Source organism: Zootoca vivipara, chromosome 5 (genome assembly GCF_965207765.1).
Source record: "Zootoca vivipara chromosome 5, rZooViv2.hap1.1, whole genome shotgun sequence".
NCBI classification, from domain to species: domain Eukaryota; kingdom Metazoa; phylum Chordata; class Lepidosauria; order Squamata; family Lacertidae; genus Zootoca; species Zootoca vivipara.
Genome location: NC_142588.1, coordinates 63,732,386 through 63,756,966, shown reverse-complemented (window position 1 = coordinate 63,756,966; position 24,581 = coordinate 63,732,386). Strand labels below are relative to the sequence as shown.

Below are 24,581 nucleotides of genomic sequence, written 5' to 3'. Positions count from 1 at the left end.
CATTTACCTTTCCACCGGAGCGGTACCTATTTATCTACTTGCACTTTTGGCATGCTTTCGAACTGCCAGGTTGGCAGGAGCTGGGACCGAGCAATGGGAACTCACCCTGTCACGGGGATTTGAACCGCCGACCTTTTGATCGGCAAGCCCCTAAGCTCTGTGGTTTAGACCACAGCGCCACCTGCGTCCCCACACTTATTAGGGAGTAAATCCAACTGAATAAAGCAGTGAAACTGTATATGATTATATTGCTTTTCACAAAAATATGGCTCAAAGCAACTGAGAAACTCAGAAATAAACCACTTAGAAAACAGTAAAAAACAAGTATACAGAAAAAACATCAAAAGACTAGGTTCATCAGGCCTCCTCTCCTTGAGCTGTCTCCTGGGAGCAACCATTTTTTCAATCCGCCTCTCGGGGAGATAGAAAGCAAAGTCGACCACTATCCCAAAACCATAATGTACCACAGTACAATTGTGTTGTAAAATATCACAATTCTAATTTAAAATTAATACAGAAGCGTCCAAAATGCACAACGAAATGTATGTTTTAGCTAATGAGCAACATTATTCAGAAAGAAAACCACCCAACAGTGCCATCATGTGGGAAATGCACCTGTCATTTGAAATCCTGTGTTTCTTTCTTAACTGCCTTAAACAGTTTCTGTACTTGCCACAAGGAGGAAGCAGAACCCACATTTAGAAAAGATGCATAGCATTTAAAGAATGGTTTAAGAAAGTAAAGGGAAATAAGTTTTCCGCATTTGTAATGAGGGTTACAAAAAGAGTAGAAGGGCTATATTTTAGTATTCTTTTCAAATCTTCACCCAAAGCATTGTCAAAAATCACTGAATAACAAGAATGCCTTTATGTGCTAGCCATAGCTGCCAAGTTTTCCCTTTTCTCACGAGGAAGCCTATTCAGCATAATGGAATTTTCCTTAAAAAAAAGGATAACTTGGCAGCTATGGGGCTAGCTGTTATGTTCTGCTTAACACAGATTAATTGAATCGGAGGCAGTTTTCAAATCAAACTGGATTTTATTCTAAGTAAAATATTATTATGAGTGGGTGGTCACTGACCAGATCCATACACTCTGGGAGAAGACTGATTTTCTAGATCCATTTCTATCATGGTTTTGGCCTGGCTTTGGCACAGAAACTGCCTTGGTTGTCTTATGCAGTTTGCTTAGATACAATAAAGTTTAATACGAACAGTCAATTTCAACAAGTACAGTGCCTTTATATGTTGGTTGAATACTGCAAATCAGTTGCATAACCAGCCCTTGGCTTAGGCTATTACCAGAATATTTGCAGTGGGCAGGATTCCAGTGTCAGGGAAAGGGAAGGGAGTATTTGGTAAAAGAGCTAAACCCTAAATACAAGCAGCAAATAATCATTTAAATTATGGCTATTTCATAACTTTAATAAAGTTTTGTTTTAATATGCCAACTGTATGCCATTTATCCCCTAGTGTTTGCACTCATTGGTTAGAGCAGGGGTCAGCAAACTTTTTCAGCAGGGGGCCGGTCCACTGTCCCTCAGACCTTGTGGGGGGCCGGACTATATTTTTTTGGGGGGGAAATGAATGAATTCCTATCCCCCACAAATAACCCAGAGATGCATTTTAAATAAAAGAACACATTCTACTCATGTAAAAACATGCTGATTCCTGAACCATCCGCGGGCCGGATTTAGAAGGTGATTGGGCCGCATCGGCCCCCGGGCCTGAGTTTGGGGGACCCCTGGGTTAGAGCATTTTAAGCCAGAAAAAAGCTTCTTAATTATTAACCAATAGGAACATACAATGTTGCTGTCTATCAGGCCTAATTATTCCTTTATTCCAGTATTGTCTGCTCACCTGCTACCTAATCCACTGGAGAGGTGAAGGATTCAACCTGGCACCTTCTGCATACAAATAAAGCATATGCTCTACCACTGAGCTATGCTCCCTCTCAATAACAATTGGGTAGCATAATTGGCTTCGTGCTTTTTATATTCCTGGAAGTTCAAACACTAGGGTCATTCCTTTTTAAATAGCAGATGAACATTCAATAAAGGAGTTTAAAACAGGTCTGCAAAACCTGTTATCTACCAAGTGAACTCCTTGCCTCCCACTTCATCTGCTATGTTTGGCAGGCAAACAGGATCTTATTTTTTCTGCTTGTCTGGGATTGCAAAGAAGAAGAAAAAAGGTAAGCAGCCAATAGCCCCCCACAATACATGGATGGTGGGCTGCAGTAGCGTTGCCACATCACAAATTGAGTGCAGATTTGTTGTATAATATCCATAGGTCCTTGCATCACAGGCAAATATATTTCTGTTATCCCAGGTTTTTTAATCTGTTTTGGGTGATATTCAATTATGGTCAAAACTTATGTAAATGGGACTTACCCTTCCTTTCCTCCCTTCTATAACTGCATGTACAGAACCAAAATCTGCTGTGGAGAGTTGGGGGAGAGTTGGGGAGAGTTGTGCCCTCTGAATACTGGCAGGCCGACAGATGAAGTCCTAAGATGGCAAAAACATGATAACAATTACTGTCTGAATACAAAAGCTTCCAGCCTTTACAGTATAATAGCAGGGTAATCCAGTGCTCAAGGAGCTGGCGTAAAGCATGCTGGCCCAATTGAGGCTGCCGCAGAGTCCATCAGAAGCCCAGAGGAGGTGAAAGGTATTTACAAACCAAATACAGTACACAAAATACAGAATGTTGGTGTATCCAACCTTTCTGCCAGCTGTTGATGTACACAGAGGAGTATTTCTAAATCACTCTGTTCTGCTTTGGTCAGTCCTCACCTGGAATACCGTTTCCAGTTCTGGGCACCACATTTTAAGGGGGATATCGACAAGCTGGAACACATGCAGAGGAGGGCGACCGAGGTGATAAAGGATCTGGAAGCCAAGCCTTATGAGGAATGGTTGAGGGAGGTGGGTATGTTTAGCCTGGAATAGTGACTGAGAGGAGATATGATAGCCATCTTCAAATATCTAAAGGGTTGTCACATGGAAAATGGAGCAAGCTTGTTTCTGCTGCTCCAGAGGGTTGGGGGGGGGGTCAAACCAATGGATTCAAATTCCAAGGAGATTTCCACTAAACATTAGGAAGAACTTTCTGATGGTAATATCTGTTTGACAGTGGAACAGACTACTTCTGAGGATGGTTGATTTGCCTTCATTGGAGGTTTTTAAACAGGTTGAATCTGTAGCTGGTGTGTTTGTTTGTGGTGTGTGTTTGTGGTGTGTGTTTGTTTGTGTGAACCTCCGCGTCTCTTCCAACTCTCCAATTCTAATATTCCAGCAGGAGAGGGGCTGCCTGCCGTGGCACACTGAGTCCCCCAAACTTCCAGTCTGGTGGCAAATTCTGCATAAATTGCACAAACTGCAGCAGGGCCATGCAACACCAGGAAGCCTGCAAGGACAGAAGGAGTGGGTGGGGTGGGAGAGCATCAGTGTGCTGCCCACATGGAGCCAGAGAGCTTGACCCTTCCTAACAATGACCCTGGGTGAGGCCAATGAGGAGCTAGTGGGCACCCCTTGACAGAAAACACCTGCTTGGCGTGCTCCATGAGAACTCCAGAGGAGGAAGAGCTCAGGGTGGAAGGGGCAGACAGCTCCTGTGGTTGAAGCTTTGCATTTAAGTCAATCACCTCAGGGTTGTGAGCCCCTAGTGCCTTATGGCAGTTAAATCTAGAGAAATAAATGTGTTTACTCTTCTCTAAGAACTCTCATTGTGAGTGAACAAATGTGCCAAACTGCATTTTAACTGGTATCTTATCTGTAAGAAAACCAGTCTTGAATATCCATCGTTGGGAAACAACCCTTTCACCACACTGCTTAGCATTTTTAGAATAACCATTGGACTAGGATCTTCAGTGTTGTACAAACCTGTGCACATCAACCAGTTTGAGCTCAAGCGGATTACTAAGAACAAATCATAGAAAGAAGGTTCTAATAATTATATAGAATCTTTTTTAGTGCATGTTCTTTTAAAACCAGACTTTTAGAATTCCCTGAATAGAATGGAATGCAAATGAGATAAGGGTTCCCATAGGGTTGCTGAGTTCATTATTTGACCTCCACCATAAGCCAAGTGCAGTTTTCATTATTTAATGCTGAGGAAAACCTGAGCTGAAAAACAACTGGCATGCAAACCGTAAACTTCTTCACCACATATTTTATTTCCTCTTTTTAGAGGGAAGCAAACAGACCAGGGTTCCTGTTTGTGTGGTTTTTTTTTTAAATGTCACACTTTTGAAGTTATGGTGAATTCAAGGTGGTGTTGTAGTGGTGGCAAAAGACAAAGTACGCATTTCCACCATCACTACCAGGTACTTAGTTGTGGGATGAAGGGGAAGATCTGCAGATGCTGTCAGAGAGATGCGTATCTTTGGTAGCTATGTTCTGTGGAAAATCACACACTCAGTAGAGCAACTTTAATGATGTTGTTTTTCCTGGTTGCAGTCAGAATTATTCAGAAACTATGCTTGTTACAGGCAAGCTACCAATCTCCTCCCTCCCTGACCCCGAGTAAATGAAAAAGTAAAAAGAACCACTGGTTTCCTCTTTTCCAAATTTCTGGTTGCACAACTAGGGGAAAGTGGGGCACATTGATCCTTTCCATTTTAAAACCGTACTTTAGCTTTTATACAAAGTTTGTGGCAACACTACCACAACAACAGTGATACTACATACTGTCATTGTGTTTGTGTTTTCAAAGAAGTTTAAACAAAAATCCAGATTTGTTAAATTAGGTAAGCTTTAGTAAAAAAAATTATATGTATTGTCAACCATGTAGCTCTAAAAGTTGTAAAGGTAGCTGAAATATATTTTCATTTATGTGATCATAGTTAATATAGCTGTAGTATGTTCTAAAATATTTGTCATGGCTGCCAGCCTGTTTTGCTTAAAATAGATTTACTGTATGTCTTAAGTGGTGATGTGGGGCACATTGATCCAATCGGAAATGGGGTACATTGAGCATGGATCAATGTACCCCATGGAAAATATCATTCATAGTTTATTAGTTTTTGTGTTATATTCTGTTAGTTTACAATTCTTCAAATGTGTAAATTAATAAATGTATATGTCTGGTGGGTTGCTTGCAACAAGCTTCACGACTTCATTATGGACTTTCAAAAAATGCAGCAAGACAATTGGCGTATCAGTTTGGGAGTAAGAATAAAATTCAAATGCCACCAACTTGGGAGAAAAATGAAAAGGCTGGCTTAGATTGGGCAGAAAGATTTATGAAATGTCATTCTGCTTTACTGTCACTTCGCATTCCACAGGCAACAAGTTTGTCAAGAGCAACAAGCTTCAACCGCGTTAACGTAAATGAGTTCTTTGATGAACTCCACTTCATTCTAGAAAGAAGTAATTTATCAGCAGGTGATATATACAATGTAGATGAAACTGGTGTAACCAGTGTGCATGTATAAATGCATTGGGAAACAGCATTCCTCCACTTTTCATATTTCCAAGGGTGCATTTCAAAGATTAAATGATAAAAAATGGTCCAAAGGCTGCATTGGTGCTGCACATCCCAGTGGGTGGATGCCAGCTGATAATTTTATTCGATGGATGAACCATTTCATCAAATACTCTAAAAGTTCCAAATATCACCCAGTGCTTCTGATTCTAGATAACCATGACAGCCACATCTCTATTGAAGTTTTGGATCTCGCCAAGGCAAATGGAGTGACAAGTTGAAGTGATGCTGACTCTTAAGAACTTTGAGATTTTTTTGAAACTCTTTTGGAAGTTTATACTGTGTAGTAAAAATGCCTTCTTTGCTCTTAAATTTGAATGGCTCAATGTGCCCCAAATGAAGGATCAATGTGCCCCACTACTGGGGCACATTGATCCATTTTTTTTTGGAAAACTGAAATGTGATTTTTTGTTTCTTTGATTTTGTTTAGAATAGTGCCTAAAAAATGTTAAATTCAAAAGTTTTCTTTTATGTGCATTATTTTGAGGTGTGTAGAGCTTAAAGTAAAAAATGGCTCAACGTGCCCCACTTTCCCCTACTCAGTAAACCAGGCATCGCATCCCCGAGCTTTGGCCCTCCAGATGTTTTAGACCAGGCATCCCCAAACTGCGGCCCTCCAGATGTTTTGGCCCACAACTCCCATGATCCCTAGCTAACAGGACCGGTGGTCGGGGAAGATGGGAATTGTACTCCAAAACATCTGGAGGGCCGAAGTTTGGGGATGCCTGTTTTAGACTACAGTTCCCATCATCCCTGACCACTGGTCCTGAAAACCAGTGCAAAACAAAACAAAAACTTTACACCAAGCAGTTAGCTGCTGACAGTGATGCTCTGCTTCTCAGAAAAACTTGTTTGTTTGTTTGTTTTTAAATTAACAAGTGATTTACAACAGCAGAAGCAAATATATTTATTGCTAGGTTTATGTTTATTGTTTGTAATAACTTTTAAACCAAAACATGAAAGAGAAGGGCTACAGTACCCAAGAAATCCCTAGCTGTAGTAATGCATTGATAACTTGCCCTTTTTGGTTGCAAGCAAATAGCAATATGGGAGATAGACAGGTAACTAACAAATAAACATGAAAATGGGTTGTGGGACCCATAGTCCTTTGGATGCTATTGGACTCCAACTTCCATCATCCCCAGCTAGTTGTATTCCAACAACATTCTGTGAGCCATCAGTTTTCCATCCCCTTATTAACGCGATATTTTTTCTCTTAAAAGCAAAGCGTTGAAGAGAACAAAGAGTTAAATGTGTGGGTACAACTGAAACCAAGTGATGCTAAAAATAAAAGTGGAATTTCCCCCAAACACTGAATGACAACTCAACGAGGAGGTATGTGGCAACTTAAAAATGACAAATGTACTATGGCACAGACATTTATGAACTGAAGTGCACTACACACACACACACACACACACACACACACACGAGAGAGAGAGAGAGAGAGAGAGAGAGAGAGAGAGAGAGAGAGAGAGAGAGAGAGACTATTTCAAACCCTCCAGCATTTTTCCAGTGAAAATAGGGACATCCTAGTCCATAATAAAGGGATGCGGGTGGCGCTGTGGGTTTAACCACAGAGCCTAGGGCTTGCTGATCAGAAGGTCGGTGGTTCGAATCCCCGTGACGGGGTGAGTTCCCGTTGCTCGGTTCCAGCTCCTGCCAACCTAGCAGTTCGAAAGCTGCGTCAAAGTGCTAGTAGATAAATAGGAACTGCTACAGCGGGAAGGTAAACGGCATTTCCATGTGCTGCTCTGGTTCGCCAGAAGCGGCTTTGTCATGCTGGCCACATGACCTGAAAGCTGTACGCTGGCTCGCTTGGCCAATAACGCGAGATGAGTGCCTCAACCCCAGAGTTGGTCATGACTGGACCTAATGTTCAGGGGTTCCTTTACCTAGTCCACAACAACAATAACAACAACTATTTATTATTTATACCCCACCCATCTGGCTGGGTTGCCTCAGCCACTCTGGACGGCTTCCAACATACAGTATATATAAACATTAAAGAAGTTCCCCGTTCAGGACTGCCTCTACATAGTTAGATGGACAACCTCTGCCCTGTGGGAGGAAGTGGAGACCAGGCAAACACAGCATTCTCCATGTGGACTTCTCCCTCCCTCGCCTGTTCTATCATTTTTTTTTCAGTCCTTTTAAACTGTAAACCACCTTGGGTGGCTTGGCAAAACGACAGTATACAAATGCAACGAATAAGAAAAAAATCCTTAGCTAGTCTTTGGACAAAGGTGGCTCATTTTTTTAGACAGGGGCGGCTTTGGGCGGCCATTTCTTAAAGCAGCACTGCAGTCTAGGCTCTGAGAATGTTAATTTTTGCAACACATAAAAACGCATCAACTGAGACAGGAGAAAGCTCTGCGTACAGGCTGCTATAGAAGCCTGTCAATTGTTGTTCTGAGGGACGAAATCATTGCTTATTGAGTCCGTAATCAAGTTATAATAAACATCTGCTATCCTTCACTTAGGGACGCGGGTGGCGCTGTGGTCTAAAGCACAGAGCCTAGGGTTTACCGATTGTAAGGTTGGGGGTTCAAATCCCCGCAATGGGGTGAGCTCCTGTTGCTCGGTCCCAGCTCCTGCCAACCTAGCAGTTCGAAAGCATGTCAAAGTGCAAATAGTGCATTTCCATGCACTGCTCTGTGTTCCGACAGAAAAAACAGCATTTTGAGTGGTAGTGCACTTGTGACCATTACATATATTTGGGCATGCAGTCCTTAGGTCCATGCTTTCCTAAATAATTTCAAAATCTTGATCTTCAGAGCCTTGCTTCTGTTGTGCTAGATATTTGGTTGTTAGCATCATGGAAGCTTCCTGGAATTCCTTGTTCACAAAGTAATAGCAAATGGCATCCAAACAGCAGTTGGTGTTGGCAATAATTCCTGCAAGGTTTGTAAAGTTGTCAATTTTTTCTATCTGAGTGCAGCTGGCCTCAGTGTAGTCAGCTATGAACCGAATTAAGTATGCAAGATGAATAGGTAAGAAGCATATGACAAATACGCTCATATTTGCAAAAATGATATTGATTGCTTTCTGGATGCGCTTTTCTTCGTAGGGGTTTGTTTTCTTCTTCTTCACGAGTTTCTTTGTGATTTTAATGGAACAGAAACTAAAAATTGTTAATGGTATAAAAAATCCCCAAATGACAGATGCAAATACATACATTGATGGTTCTCTGGATATCCTTCTAAAGCAAGTGCCTGATGAAGCTCGTTTCTCAAATTTTTTAGTTACATATACAATGCTGAACATCAAGGCCCAGAGAAACCCAGAGATAACTGCTGACTTCAGAGGGGACCGTATATGCCTTGCTTTGAGGGGATATTTTATGGCAATGTATCGATCAACTGCTGTGATGGTGATAAGGAAGATGCTCATATACCTGTTAATGAAGTATGCAGACTCAAAGACCAAACACTCTGTAGACACATAGTTTGTCTTATAAGCCATCTTGAAAGGCAAAGTAAAAAGCAACAAGAAATCTGCAATGGCTAAATTGGTCATGTATACCCTTGTTTCAGTCCACTTGCTCAGAGTGCAACAGAATATCTTCAAGGCCAAGGCATTTAGGATGACTCCAATGCAGAAAATGGGGAAATAAATAAGTGCTTGAGTGAGAAATATCGGTTGACTTCTAGTGTTGTTGCAGATCAATTCTAGAAGCACTTCTTGGGTCATTTCCACACCGGTGCTGTAAAAGAAGCATGCTATAGTTATTATATACCTTTACTGGCCAGGTAAAAACGTTCCTCTTCAACAGGGCCTTTGGCTGTTTAACATCCTGTGCACTTTGGGATGTGTTAGTGGGAGCGGGTGTGGGTGTTATTGGTTTGTTTCTGTTTTTATTGTGTGTTTTGTGTTTTTATCTTGTATCTTAACGCTGTGAACCACCCTGGGATCTACAGATGGAAGTGTACAAACTTTTATAAATAACATTAACAATAACATTTCTGTAATGCCAGCATTCAAGCTGTTAATAATAATATTTCCTACTTCTACAGAGTTTTGCATTCCAAATATTTTGCTTATTTAAATATGCACACTTATTTAAATAGGTAAGCAGCACTGTCATATAAATTATGACAGCAGCCCCATAAAAGTATATCAGTATTATTTATCCTCATATAGCAGTAGATAGTCCTGATCAATTATAAATATAACTGGAGAACTCTGTTTTTTCCTGGCATGGTTATAACCAGCTGGAGTGTCAGCTTGGCCCCGCAACCACAGGTGCCCGGAGCTGTGGGTGCCATACAGCGTGCATGGCCCTGGCACTGAAATTTGTGAGTGCCCGGCCCCTTCATAGGGAATTTTGTGGGTGCTCTGGCACCTAGGGCCCCAGGGAGTTGGCACCTATGATAACCAGCCTGAACCAGAGGGGTCTGCAGTCATACTTGGAGCTAACTGAATGGAGTTAGTGCCAACACTGTTTACCGTTATAGTCATGTTGCCATTATAATGTAGTCGGGGAGTTCTATATGACAATCTCTTGAAGCTCAACTAGATTTGGTGTCACAAAGGACCTTCTATCTGCTGAGGCTGATGTGCTGACTAGTCACAATGATCCATACCCTGGTAACTTCATACTTCAAAATTGCCAGTTTTGAAACCAATGAATGAGCATCTATTAGAACATTCTGTTCTATTCCCACTACTCAAAGTGATTATCCTTATCGGGTGGCTAAATCAGAATAACAAGATAGCATATAAATTATGTATATAACAAATAATGTGTAACGTTGACTTTGCAGAGTCTCGTTTAAGGACTTCACCATCTCACAAATGGAGAAAATTGTCCCATCGTGAGATTAAAAAGAGGAAGATAAACAAGCCACCCATATTTTTGATTTTCACACTATTTGCTCCCAACTCACTGCATATTTTTAACAGCTGCTAGATTAGGAAAAAAAGCCTGAGTTTACAAACAGTAGTGGATTCTAGCCTGCAGAAAAGCCTGGGGACAACCTTTTTGGCAGGCTGCAATCCACTGCTGTGTAAACTCAGTCTTTGCTTCTAATCTGGCGGCTGTTAAAGAAATAGGCAGATGTGAACCCTGGCAGCAAAGACTTTGCAAATCTGAGTGGTGATCAGCTGCAGCAGAGAGAAGCTTTCAGACTAAACGCAAAAAGACAATGTCTCCACACAGCAGAACTCACCACTCAAGAGTTCCAAGTAGTCCACTTGAACAGGTCTGGTCGAGATCTTTCGGTTGAGCTTGGAGTATCCTTGCCGTAGGTTTGTTTTCTTTTCAACTCAACGTGGTAAGTCTGGCTACTCAACTTCCTCTTTTGAAAATCTTGTTTCTCACAGCCTGTTTTTCCAGTGAAACAGTTGTCCCGCTCTTGAAAAGTTGTCTTGAAATCCTGTCTTGAAAAGTTTAGTATTTTAATTTTGAAGTTAGTTTTCTCAGAACTCGTAGGCACAGTGGGAAATTTTTAAGACACTATCTTTGTCAGTTAGATCTTCATCTACTTACGTGTATATAGGCTTTCCTGCAAACACATTTTTTCCCATGACTAATAAGTCATTTGTTGTTTTTCTGCTGCTAAATAATGCTTAGTCGAGGAAATGCATTCGAAGGCTCGTGGTTTGTTTCAAAATACAGCACAGTATCTCACTAAGAACATAAGAACAGTATGCTGCATCAAGCCAATAGCTCATCTAGTCCAAACAGCCTTAATATTGTTTTTAATGCTGCAAAGCTGCACTAGGACCTTAGGGTGACGGGCAGATAAGAAGTAAGTAAGGGAATAAATAAATAATATTCTCCCTGCTTTCTGGCTTCTAGTTCCTCCTCCTTGATTTTTGACTTCCCTGCTTTCCCTCTCCTCCTCCTGCCCGACCCAATTTTCCTTCTCTATTTAGTGGCCCTTGCTTCACCATAGCATTTCTCCTTCCCATTTCATGCCATACTCATTTCCCTTCCTTTCCCTTCCACTAACCCACAGAGTCTTTCTTGGACATAGGACCCAACTCCTAGGGGCCAAGGGGGCTTCAGTCCCACCGCCAATAAAATATTTTTGGGGGGCTTCCCTAAAAGTGGATGGGCACTGCCATTCAAATGGTGTGTGTGCACCATGTCATGTGACTGATTATGTGGGAGAGGGGCTTACCTGGCCCCACCCCAATATTTTATTGAAGTTGGCACCCCTGGCTCTGAGCAAGTTCCATTCTTCCTATGTGTGCAGCTTTCTCCTGACGGGAAGGCTCCCAGCTTTGCAAGAGAACAGCTTCAGTCTGCAGCCAGTATGCCATGGTGCAAATGCAAGAGAGAGGTCAGTCTGCAGAATGGAAAGAGGAGGCATGCTTTTGGGGGGGGGAGGGGAGGGAGAAAGAAAGAGGAATGCTCTTCCACCACCACCATAACTTCTCTCCATCCAACGACAAATTTCAGTCAGTAAAAAAACGTAAGAAGGGTGCAAAGCAGGTCTGAGCCCCGACAGAGAGGCTTGATATTCCTTATCCATGCTATGACCCAGCACCCTTAACAAACTACAGTTTCCTTAGCAAACTGGTTCACCTCAGGTAGCAGAGTGTCTTCGGCAGCCCTGGATATGACAGAGCTGGTGGATGGATGGACAACCCTGTGTAGGGAAGTTTTTAATCTGTGATATTTTAATGTATTTTGGTACTTGTTGGAAGCCACCCAGAGTGGCGGGGGAAACCCAGCCAGATGGGCGGGGTAATAATAATAATAATAATAATAATGGATGGGAGGGATGGGAGGGAGGAGCACAATTTCACCTGAGTGGCCATATTAGTCTTGATGTAGCACCAGCACAAGTAATCCGATAGTTTTGGATGGGATTGGCAGGTGAGCAGGTAGTTGATTCATTATTTCTGTCTTAACTAGATTAAATGGCTGTAGTTACAGGTAGGTAGCCGTGTTGGTCTGGCGTAGTCGAAACAAACAAACAAAAATTCTTCCAGTAGTACCTTAGAGACCAACTAAGTTTGTCATTGGTATGAGCTTTTGTGTGCATGCACACCTCTTCAGATACACCGAAACAGAAGTCTCCAGACCCTTATAAATAGTGTGAGGGTGGGGAGGGGTATTCTCAGGAGGGTGGTGGGAATGGGTGTTTGTCTGATAGGTGTGGAAACTCGTTGATGACTGTTAACGACTGCAATTTGTCTTACAGGAAAAAGCAAGTGGCGAGATGGCTAAAGATAGCTTCATCATGTATAATGAGATAAGAATCCAATGTCTTTGTCAGGTCTCACCCATGTTTCCAAGTTTGGTAATGAGTTGCAGTTCAGCAACTTCTCTTTCCAGTCTATTTCTGAAATTCTTTTGTAATAAGACAGCTACTTTGAGATCTTGTATAGAATGTCCTGGGAGATTGAAGTGTTTTCCTACTGGTTTCTCTGTCTTGTGATTCCTGATGTCAGATTTATGTCCATTAATCCCAGGGTTGTGGGTTTGAGCCCCATATTGGGCAAAAGATTCCCACATTGCATGAGGTGTTAGACTAATGATTCTCGTGGTCCCTTTCAGCTCTATAATTCTATGATGCTATGAACTAGCTAGTCATGGGAGGCATTCAGTGTAGCTTTGAGATTGCATACATGGTGGAACAATCCTCCCAGGGGCAATGGTGTGTGTGTGTGTGTGTGTGTGTGTACGCATGGGGAGGACAGAGTAGAAAGCCCTATTGTGCTAGCAGAAGGCCTTATGTGGCTAGTGGGACCTGCTAGTTGAATCCAGATCCATGTATTTTAAAAAGAACTTGTTCACACATTTTTGTGTGGATGACAACAGCCTATGATGTCTCAACCACACAAAAGCAATGGATAACTGTAAGGGGTACTTCCTTTTCCAGACATCTCTGTTCAAGGCCTTTAAAAATAAATAAATAGAAAAGTTCTTCCAGACACTCTTTTGCCCTTACCCAATCTTGAAATAAGGGTTGGCTGCTAGTGGTGCAAGGTCAGTCACCTGTGTGATTAACTCTTTTTTTCTGTAGTAGCTAACAGCAACAGGCTCATGGATAGCTCAGTCGGAAGAGCATGAGACTCTTAATCTGAGGGTTGTGGGTTCGAGCCCCATGTTGGCCAAAAGATTCCTGCATTGCAGGGGACTGGGCTAAATGACCCTCGTGATCCCTTCTAACTCTACAATTCTATTATTCTTTGTGGTGAACTAGTAATAAGGAAGCTGGGGGAAGAGAGGAAAACAAATTTTGAAAGAAAATCTTCCAACATTCAAAAGGCATCTTCAATTTAATGCTGGCCAGGAATCAGGATCCCAAATGGGAAGTTAGCAAGCTGCAGGCTTTGTGAGGTAGGTCACACCAGCGGGCAAAAGTGACTGGCAAGCAGTTGAATATACACATCCCATTTATCATTCTTTTCTGTCTTCAGAGGCGGTGAACAGGATAGAAGAGAGTCAAAGTGTATATTAAATTGTTTATTTAATATGTTTTAACACATGCCCGTGATCAGTTGTTTCAAGGCACAAAGTGGTTTTTGTTTTAAATGTAATACAGCTTTCGAAAACACCGTCTTACAAAACAGCAATAAAACCAGCTGCAGTAAAATAAAAAAACAATTGAAGGTCAAAAACCAACAGTAAACTCAGTCAGGGAAAGTTCTGGAGGATGAAATGCCTGCTTCTCGAAGGAAAATGCATCCCCTTGTCATCCTTTGAAACAAAAGAAAAAGAAAAAGAAAAAGAAAAAGAGAGAAAGACGGTGGCAAATGGCTGACAGTTTCTACAACTACCTGGGTCTAGGGAGGGGATCTAATAACCTCTTTCAATGGGACCAGAACCACCCCTTCTCTTAATGAACTATTTATGGAGACACATCACTTTGTTATTTGCTTGTTGTCCTTAATATAGTCTAGTAAATTGAACTAGGAGCTGCTATTCAGCACAGCAGGAGGCCTCATTAGCTGGATGCAATTGGAAACGTGGTTTCACTTGGTGCCCTCCACTTTTCCCCAAGGCAATCTGTGGCTAAAGCAGTGTGCATGAAATGAAACTCTGCTATCCTGGCAAGACATGTCGGAGATCTCCCATCTTTTAAACCAAGGCTTTGTTTCCGACGGCACATTTCTCAGAGGCCCCCCCCCCAATTGATTACTATGACTCAGCTGAATCCAATAAAAAAATCCATCACAGCAAATACTTAATTGTTCACATTACCCCGATTAAGTATTGAAATATAGTTCAAGGAAAAGTAAACATCTGTAAGAGAAGGGGCATAGAATGGGGAATACAGATAGGAACAGAGTGGTCTGTTTTCATTCACAATAAGGTGCTCATCTTTTTTGGATATGGGTTCCTCCTGTTGCCTCTGCAGAAGTAAAAATTTTTTTGGGGGGGTGGACCCCCCAAAGGGTGCTTTTAAAAACAAAAACAAGCAACTCAGTAAGGACTGAGTATGTTCAGTGGGTAGACTACAAAATTGACTGCTGAAGGGGAAAATGAAACGCCTGAGGAGCAGGAGACCAGCTCCTGGGGGTTGAGCCCTTTTGGCCCCCCTATATATTTTTGGAGTAGGGGCTGGGGCCCCCAATGTTCAAAAAGCATGGAGCCGATTAATGGACAGTTCCAGTGACTGGCTCCTTCCCCTCCTATTCCTGCCGCGGTAGGGGAAAGCGAGTCAAAGTAGCCTTCTGTTGGTGGTGGTGCCAAGAGGAGCTAGTGAAGTCACCAGCCATTGAAGTCCTCCTTGCAAGCTGGTGCCTCTGCTGGGGGGGACAAGAAGGAGGAGGAATGGAATGATGGGGAGTGGCTGAAAACCTGAACAGGAGCACTGCCAACTGCAACATTTTGTTGCAGCAGGTACCAGTTGTCCTACATACTACTAATGAAATCATTTTCTAAGTTATGCAGCCAGAATGGCATCGTCCACACACAAGAGGGTGGTGTTGCTATCAGGAGGCTTGGGGCGACCCTAAGGGTTATAGAAGTACACCCACTAAAAAAACACCTACTTTAGAAAAAAATCCTCAGGTGGAAGAAACCCCTTAAACGGCCCAATCAGGCCCGTGTCCATGCTTCTTGGCCACAGAATGCAGACTGACTGCTGGAAGGTGGGAAGGGAGATGGAAACCAGGGGAGAGGGAAGAAACTAGATGCAGTACAGCTGACGGCCCTCCCTGGCCCACCCCTCGCCTCCACCCTAGCAGGAAGAAACAAAGCGCGCCGGCCAAGCAAGTGAGTGAGCAGCCAGCCGCCGAGCGAGGCTTTTTACCGGGCGGTGGCTGGCTGCTCACATGCGGGGGGGGGGACGCTGAGTGTCACCCCCCTCCAGGGTGGCACCCGGGACGGACCGCCCCCTACGCCCCCTTGCTACGCCATTGGTCTGAACCCTGAGAGAGTCACTGCTAGTCAGTGCAGACAATATGGAGCTGGGTGGAGCAATGGTCCGACTTGGTGCAGGGCAGCTTCCTGTGTTCACTGCATATGGAAGGTCCTACTTCTGTTTCTGAGAATAGCTATCAAGGTGCAGCCCAAGCTTGGCACCATGATAGCATCCTTAAACCACATAGCTCAGTCTGTCAGGCTTGTGGTTATGTTGTAGCCTGGCTGCCAGGAACTGTGCTTCAAGACTTAACATTAGCAGGAAAATAACCATGCATGTTATGCAAATAATAAGTGCATTTCTGAATAACCTTCTAGAATAAGCACATCACTATCCATATGTTAAAACACACACACACACACCTTTTTCTGGGGGTCTGCATACCCCTAAACATTTTGTGAATCTTTGTACTTTTGTCCATTTACTGTGTTTGTGTTTATTTTCCCCGATTTGAACTATAAAATGGTGATTTTCTTGAGTCAAAATGAGAGTACCCCTAAACATTTTTAAAGAAAAAAGCAGTGTGTGTGTGTGTGTGTAAAATGAATTGATGCTTTAATTGACAGAAGGAAGTGCATTTCTTTCTTAGAGACAATTCCTTTTTGTGTATAAAAAAAGAAATGTATTTATGTGTTACATTTATATCTCACCTTGACCCCAAGGAGCTCAATTTGGCAATCATAGTTTTGCCTTTCCCAATTTTATCTGCACAATATCTGTGTGAGGTTGGTTAGACTGAGGCCTCATTTGCACTATAAATTTGAAGCAGTATCATGCCAGTTTAAACAACCATGGTTTCCCCCCCAAAGTATACTGGGAAGTGTAGTTTGTTAAGGGTGTTGAGAGTTGTTGGGTGACCGCTATTCCCCTCACACAATTCTCAGAGTGGTTTAACATTACCTCTTCCCGGGGAATTGTGGGAATTGTAGCTCTGTGGAGGGAATGGGGTCTCCCTTAACAAACTACACTTCCCAGGATTCTTTGGGCAAAGCCATATATATATTTAAAGGGGTATGATGCTGCTTTAAATGTATAGAGCAGGTTGGGGCCTGAGAGACAGTGAGTGGCTGAAAGTTAGCTTCACAGAGTGGGATTTGAAATCTGGTCTCATAGTTCTAGTCCAACACTCATAACCACTGCACAATGCTTCTGTACAAAAAACTATATTGCGCATAATACAAAAACCAGCATTTTTTTTTAAGGTAAAGCTCTTAATATAGTATATGCACTCTGCAACCAAATGTACTGTATATCAATCATAAAACAAACTTACAAAGCATAATACAAACCCATCATTATAAGTTGTATCAGCTGCAAACTAAAAGCACTAATTCAGCTGAGGAAGGCCTGAGTATAAAGACAGGATCTCAACATGAAAAATACTATCTTGGATATAGGGATATGTATCTTTCCGCAAGAAGCATGGATCTAGAACATAAGCTGCCGTTTCAGCAAGAGATGTTAAACCAGAGCACTGATCTCCATCGGCGATAATTCAAGGGAGCAGCATCGGTTTAAAATGTATAAATTAAAATTAACGTGATAATCTGTTTACTGGTCTTGATGCGTCTGTGGGGCTTCGTTTGACGTATCGTTCGAAATGAGACATTTCAATTGACTGGACATAGTGCTCCAAAGGTGAGACTAGATGCATCTTAAAATGACATGGTGATTTCAGCTGTTTAAACTTTGCAGATGTGAATTTTCGGGTGTTTTGCTTTGCAGCTGTGAATCTTGAGTTAAGTTGGACCTGGATCGCGTCGTATTAAAAGGAGGCAAGAGAGCTGCAGCTTCCTGGAATTCCTTAGCAACCATGTAATAGCACATGGCATCGAAGCAGCAATTTAGCTTGGTTATTAATGCAGTTGCGTGTATGGTATTGGCGATGGCTTGCCACATCTTGCAGTCAGCTCCTTCAAATGCTTTTGCTACGTAGCTAAACAGTAAACTCAAGTGGAAAGGCAGGAAGCATATAATGAAGGTGACCAGGTTCACTGAGACCACCCAGATGGCTTTCTGGGTTAACTTTTCTTCATGAGGACTAGCATTATGTTTCTTCCTGAGGCATCGGATGACTTGTATGGAACAAAACAACAATATAACCAGAGGTATGAAAAAGAAAACGATTAATCTGACCAGGGCAAGAGCTTTGTTCTCATTAGCAGGTCTATGAAAACAAAACGATTTTCCTCCTCTCAAAGAGAGAATGAATAGGATTGTATGAAGCAAGCAACAGAGCCAAACAAATAAGCAGAGAAGAGCTGCCTTCCGTGGAGACCTGATTACTTTGGCTTTCAGAGGATGTTTGATTCCAATGTACCGATCAAGCGCTATTAGCATGATGATGCCCATGCTCATTGGCATGTTCATGCTACTGATTCCGAATATGACAGAGCAAAAGTCATCTATGTGCCACTCGTTGTAGTGAAAGTAGATTATGAATGGTAAGATAAGGACCAGCGTGTAGTCTGCCAGGGCTAAATTGATCATGTAAACTCTGGTCTCTGTCCATTTGCCCAGTTTGAAGCAGAAAACCCACAAGGCAACTGTATTAAATATGACTCCGAAAAAGGTGATTAGGCTGTAAAGAATAATTTCAAAAGTAACTATGCCCTTCTCAATCGTGACACTGCAGTTCGCCATTATGACAGTTTTCTGTAAAGAGATATTTTAAAAATAAGTAGCAAAAATGGAATGCAGAGGTAATTAAAGCTTGATTATTTGTTCTAACAACAGCACCCGGATTATTGAGATCCATTCCTATTATTATTATTATTAGTCAAATTTGTAAACCACTGTATACCTGTAGATCTCAGGGCGGTTTACAATCTGTGTCTGGGCCTGTCAATTGAACTAAGGAGTTTTGGGGTGAGGTGCCATGGTCCTAAAAATCCATCTGTAGCTGACTAAATAATACTTGTGAGATGTGTGAACTGTTTTGTGTTTTGATTTGTCTTTTTACTGAAAGGGGCTGCCCATTTTAGCAGAGGATCGGCTGCTTGACTCATTCCCCCTTCATATCATTTCTCTGCTTTCCAAGCAAATTTTATTCTCACAGAGAAAAAAATACAGTGACTTTGCATATATGCCCCCCCCCCCGGTGGGCGAGAAAGCAGCTGTTGAGAGTGATTTTGAATGTGACAATGACATTCAGCCTCTGGGCAGTCCCTTCCTCCAGTTTTCACCAATCTTGCTCTGATTTTGCCTGGCTTTGTCTCTGTCACATCCGCACCATACATTTAAAGTGATATTATACCACTTTTTACAGGCATGGCTTCCCCTGAATGATAATGGGAGATGTAGCTTGTAAGAGGTGTTGAGAGTTGTTAGGACAGTGTTTCTCCAGCACGGCTCTCCAGCTGTTGTTGGACTACAACGGCTGTCATCCCTAGCTAGCAGGACCAGTGGTCAGGAATGATGGGAGTTGTAGTCCAACAACAGTGAAGAAACACTATGTTAGGAGACCCTTATTCCCCCTCACACACCTACAATTCCCTGGATGGTTTCACAATCAGTTTTCCAAGGGAAGTCTAATTGTAGCTCTGTGAGGAGGAATAGCAATATCCTAACAACTCTCAACAACCTTAGCAAACTAGAGTATTAGAGTGTTATTATAGTGCTTTAAATATGCTGTGGGTGCTGGTATATGCTTGTGCATTTGTGTGTTTATAAGAGTAGAGAGATACAATCAAACCTCGGATCCCGACCGCCCCCATTTTGGAATGTTTCGGCTCCCGAACGTCGAAAACCCAGAAGTAAACGCTCCACTTTTCTAATTCTTTTCTGAAGCTGAATGTCCGACGCTGCTTCCGTTTGAGTGCAGGAAGCTCCTGCAACCAGTCGGAAGCCGCACCTCAGTTTTCAAACATTTTGGAAGCCGGACGGGCTTCCGGAATGGACTAGGTTCGACAACTGAAGTTTGATTGTAGCTTATGCATGTCTTATGTATTGTCTAGTTTGACCCTCAAGTATGGGAAGTTCCTAAAACAGGACCTGTTAGTATTAATGAAAGTTGCACAGTAGCCTACATAGATTTATACACTACCATGCAAATATGGTCCGATCTGATTCAGAAGCCTGTTATTAAACTGCTTATGAAGGGGAATCTTTCCAGCACCCCTAATATCTTACGCCCAATCATTCTGTTATGAATGGCTGGGGCAACCCAGGACTCAGCTACATTACTCGTGTTACAATGCTATAACTGCATCATAAACATGCGACACCAGATGGTGATTGTCTATGTGATTTTACATAGAGCCCCCCCCCCCCGTTATGATTTAATTTATGACTTATTTATAGTGTTTTTCCTGTGTGTAGATTCAGCCCCTAGTCAGATGGGCAGGTGCAATTAATAAAATTATTATTATTATTATTAAGTTTGTATCTTTGCTCAGCCTTCAGTGGAGCAAAATGTAAAAGAAGAATGCACGATTACCTACCTTATCTGATTGCAGTTGCCCACAATGAAATGTTCAGTTTAACATAACCTTGTTTATCTGGATGCCATAGGAAACATTTCATCTGATAGCTGATGAAATAGCACTTGTTCTATCTGATGCTTCCAACTTTTCAGAATGCTAGTTCAGCAGGAGCTCTGCAAGCAAGGGCCATAGCATTAGTACTATCTGAGGTAAAATTTTGCAGCGTTCCTGGAGAGAAGAAACCCAGCTCTTTATGACAAAGCGATAAGCTTCAGAAACTTAAACATACCTTGCCAGATTCTCCTCTGATTCCTTGTGCCCTTTTCATGTCATAGTTTTGATAGTTTTGTTGTTGTATCTACCCCCATTTCCCTCCCTCAGTATTTAATCTATATTAAATCATCACTGATCAACATAATTTTTCGCCATATTTTTCCACAGAAAGAAGAATCTAAACGGTTCTGTGGGTGCTAACATTCTGGCCTGAAGCATGTGTCCAGGGCGGCTGTCTACCAGCTCCATCTGGTACACAGGATGAGACCCTACCTGCCTGTGGACTGCCTTGCCAGAGTGGTGCATGCTCTGGTTATCTCCCGCTTGGATTACTGCAATGCGCTCTATGTGGGGCTACCTTTGACGGTGACCTGGAAACTACAACTAATCCAGAATGCGGCAGCTAGACTGGTGACTGGGAGCGGCTGCCGAGACCACATAACACCGGTCCTGAAAGACCTATATTGGCTCCCAGTACGTTTCCGAACACAATTCAAAGCGTTGGTGCTGACCTTCAAAGCCCTAAACGGCCTCGGTCCAGTATACCTGAAGGAGCGTCTCTACCCCCATTGTTCTACCCGGACACTGAGGTCCAGCTCCGAGGGCCTTCTGGCGGTTCCCTCGCTACGAGAAGCTAAGTTACAGGGAACCAGGCTGAGGGCCTTCTCGGTAGTGTCACCCACCCTGTGGAACGCCCTCCCACCAGAGGTCAAAGAGAACAACAATTACCAGACCTTTAGAAGGCAGCCCTGTTTAGGGAAGCTTTTAATGTTTGATGGATTTCTGTATTTTAATGTTTTGTTGGAAGCCGCCCAGAGTGGCTGGGGGAACCCAGCCAGTTGGGCGGGGTATAAATAATAAATTATTATTATTATTATAGCACTTTGCTAAAATGCATCAGTTCAACCAGACTGTGATGTGAATGAAGTGGCAGATCTTGGGGTCTCAAATTTCAGCGGCACTCTTTGTGACACCAAAATTTGGTGCTCCTCTGCCTCTCATGCTCCATTCTAAATCATAATTGTCGCACCTCGAAAGCTCTGCACCCAGTGTGACGGAACCGGTAACCATTCCCAAAATCTGCCTCTGGGTGAATGCAGTCCTCATTGGTCAGAATGCTGACTTGTGTCACAGATACATCTCTCCTTCCTTGGAGGTTTTTAAGGAGATGTTAGATGGCCATCTGTCATGGATGATTTAGCTTTGATTCCGGCATTGCAAGGGGTTGGGCTAGAAGACCCTTGGGGTCCCTTTTCAGCTCTACGATTCTATGATTCTGTTTTCTCGCCTTCGTTTACAACAACCAGACACATCATATCAATAACAATAGGAAGTTTCAAAATCAATTTAAGTGTTCTTAATCCAAATTGCTGGATTGACTGTTGGACTACAGTGAGTGCCTCATTTTGAATAGCGAGTGCTGTGATGACTAGGGTTTAGGATTTTTTTTTAAAATACCAAGAAAATGCACAAAAGACCAGGGTCTCTGAACAGGTGGCAGGTAATGGGGAAAGTCTCTGTCCGAGATTCGAAAGAGCCACTGCCACTAAACTAGATAGCACTAGGCTGGATGAAAAAGCCTGACTATACAGCATAGAGATAGAAAAAGGCTAGACTCATTCTGTCACAGCCCATATCGGTTGGTACTTCCAGTGAAAGATTTAACTACCGGTAGTTTCCCACTCTAATTTTCAGTGGAAAGTATATAAGATTTTCAGCATAGAAATGTCAAGAGGTAGGGCAGGAGTAGCCAACATTATATTTATTTATACCCTGCCTTTTCCCCTGATAGGACTAAAGCCAGCTTACAGATAAAAAAAGAACTGCTAAAAACACAGAAAAAACAATAATTAAAACAATGAAGCATTGATAGAATTAAAACTATATACTATATATAAAACTATAAAATCTATTGAAAGTCTGGGAGCAGCCACCAAGAAGATGCCCTCCTGATGCTGTTTGACTACAAATCCCATCATCCCTGACCATTGGCCATGGTCACTGATGGGCACTGGAGTCCAACGACATCAGGAGGGCACCACATTGCCTATCTCTGGCACAGGGTGAAGAAGATATTTATGTATCAGGAAAACACTAAACGCACCTGATGTTTATAGTCCAGGAAAGTTTATGCCATAATAAATGTGTTAGCCTTTCAGGTGACCCAAGACTACTTGTTGTTTTAATCTTAGTGTGTAAATGACAAGTTGGATTTACCTATGAAGCTGCCTTAAACCAGGTCAGACTATTTGTCCATCTATCCCAATATTGCATGTTCTGACTGGCAGCAGCTCACAGGGACTCAGACAGAAAGTTTGTTCTCATCACCTCCTACCTGAATTGAAGATGCCATGGCTTCATCCTGGAACTATTTACATGCAAGGCCTGCGCTGGAAACATAATCTCAAAATACATGAAATTATGCAAGTTACTAGACCGGGAAGCTACTTCACAGAAAATATTTCTGCAGAAATATGGATAAAACTAATTGAGTTCCTGCTGTTTCTGTATAGTCCTATAGAACTCAATTAATTATAACATCATAAATTATAAACCAAGATCATGGCCACTGGTCCCATCACCTCCTGGCAAATAGAAGGGGATGAAATGGAGGCAGTGAGAGATTTTACATTCTTGGGCTCCTTGATCACTGCAGATGGTGACATCAGTCACGAAATTAAAAGACGCCTGCTTCTTGGGAGAAAAGCAATGACAAACCTAGACAGCATCTTAAAAAGCAGAGACATCACCTTGCCGACAAAGGTCCGTATAGTTAAAGCTATGGTTTTCCCAGTAGTGATGTATGGAAGTGAGAGCTGGACCATAAAGAAGGCTGATCGCCGAAGAATTGATGCTTTTGAATTATGGTGCTGGAGGAGACTCTTGAGAGTCCCATGGACTGCAAGAAGATCAAACCTATCCATTCTTAAGGAAATCAGCCCTGAGTGCTCCCTGGAAGGACAGATCGTGAAGCTGAGGCTCCAATACTTTGGCCACCTCATGAGAAGAGAAGAATCCTTGGAAAAGACCCTGATGTTGGGAAAGATTGAGGGCACTAGGAGAAGGGGACGACAGAGGACAAGATGGTTGGACAGTGTTCTCGAAGCTACGAACATGAGTTTGACCAAACTACGGGAGGCAGTGCAAGACAGGAGTGCCTGGCGTGCTATGGTCCATGGGGTCACGAAGAGTCGGACACGACTAAACGACTAAACAACAACAACAAATTATAACATATACTAACCTTGTATACAAGCTGGGGAAAAAACTTGTTCGATGGTTGAATGCAGAGCTTGTATCAGGATAGGACAAACACCGTTGTCAGTGCCCTTTAAAAACTAGCAGGAAGGTTCTGTCTCTTATTTGCATTGCCTCTTCGTCTCTATGATATAAAACAGTTTTCTGCCTGCCTGAAGTCTCCGAGTGGTTGGCATTAAACCGTACAGAATCTTGCGTGCTAAAGGGCTGGTTTGTGGTTTTCTTAAAAGCAAAGGGTATGACACTAGTAGAGTTTCTCTTCTCTAAGTCATGACGGAAATGGGTTTTCATTTCACTCTTGCGTCAGGCATGAAACATTCTTTCTCTCATTTACTTTCTGCTGCATCCCTATTGCCCATTACTGGAGAGTAAGACCCATTGAAAAGTAATGAAATTTACTGCTGAGTTGACATGTGTAACGCCACACACTTAGATGTTATTTGTTTGAGGACACGGCTAAATGCACTTAGAGAGCACACTAAACCGGGCAAATGAGAACTGTCAAATCAGAATAAAAAGTTGTACAGATCAGTGTTTTGTTCTGTTTGTGCTAGATGCAGTGCTTTTTTCTGCATACCCCTAAACATTCTGTAAATCCAAGTTTGGCCTCATTGAGGGGCAGTATTTCACTATGAGTAGGGAAATGAGAGTACCCCTAAACATTTTTTTTTTAAAGGAAAAAAAGCACCGGCTAGATCTGTTATAATTCTGTATGTAGATAAGAATGATCATATATCCATAGTTCTGGAAGGCTTCCATGAACTCCTGAGCAGAGGCAGTTTCAGAGTCGTATGACCAGTTCGTATCCCT

General features: G+C 42.4%; 2 protein-coding genes across 2 annotated transcripts; both read right to left on the bottom strand.

Moving 5' to 3' along the window:
- Window positions 1-7,760: 7,760 nt before the first annotated feature.
- Window positions 7,761-10,801, bottom strand: LOC118093895 (G protein-coupled receptor 35-like). The gene is made up of 2 exons (XM_035133726.3): window positions 10,660-10,801; window positions 7,761-9,194 (listed from the first exon to the last, which is right to left on the bottom strand). The coding sequence occupies exon 2, from the start codon at window positions 9,179-9,181 to the stop codon at window positions 8,237-8,239; it is 945 nt and encodes a 314-aa protein (XP_034989617.3). The 5' UTR covers window positions 9,182-9,194; window positions 10,660-10,801; the 3' UTR covers window positions 7,761-8,236.
- A 5,478-nt stretch (window positions 10,802-16,279) lies between these two features.
- LOC118093781 (G protein-coupled receptor 35-like) lies at window positions 16,280-24,255 on the bottom strand. The gene is made up of 3 exons (XM_035133492.3): window positions 23,758-24,255; window positions 20,259-20,413; window positions 16,280-18,471 (listed from the first exon to the last, which is right to left on the bottom strand). Exon 3 carries the CDS (start codon window positions 18,457-18,459, stop codon window positions 17,491-17,493), a length of 969 nt encoding a protein of 322 aa, XP_034989383.2. The 5' UTR covers window positions 18,460-18,471; window positions 20,259-20,413; window positions 23,758-24,255; the 3' UTR covers window positions 16,280-17,490.
- Window positions 24,256-24,581: the final 326 nt, after the last annotated feature.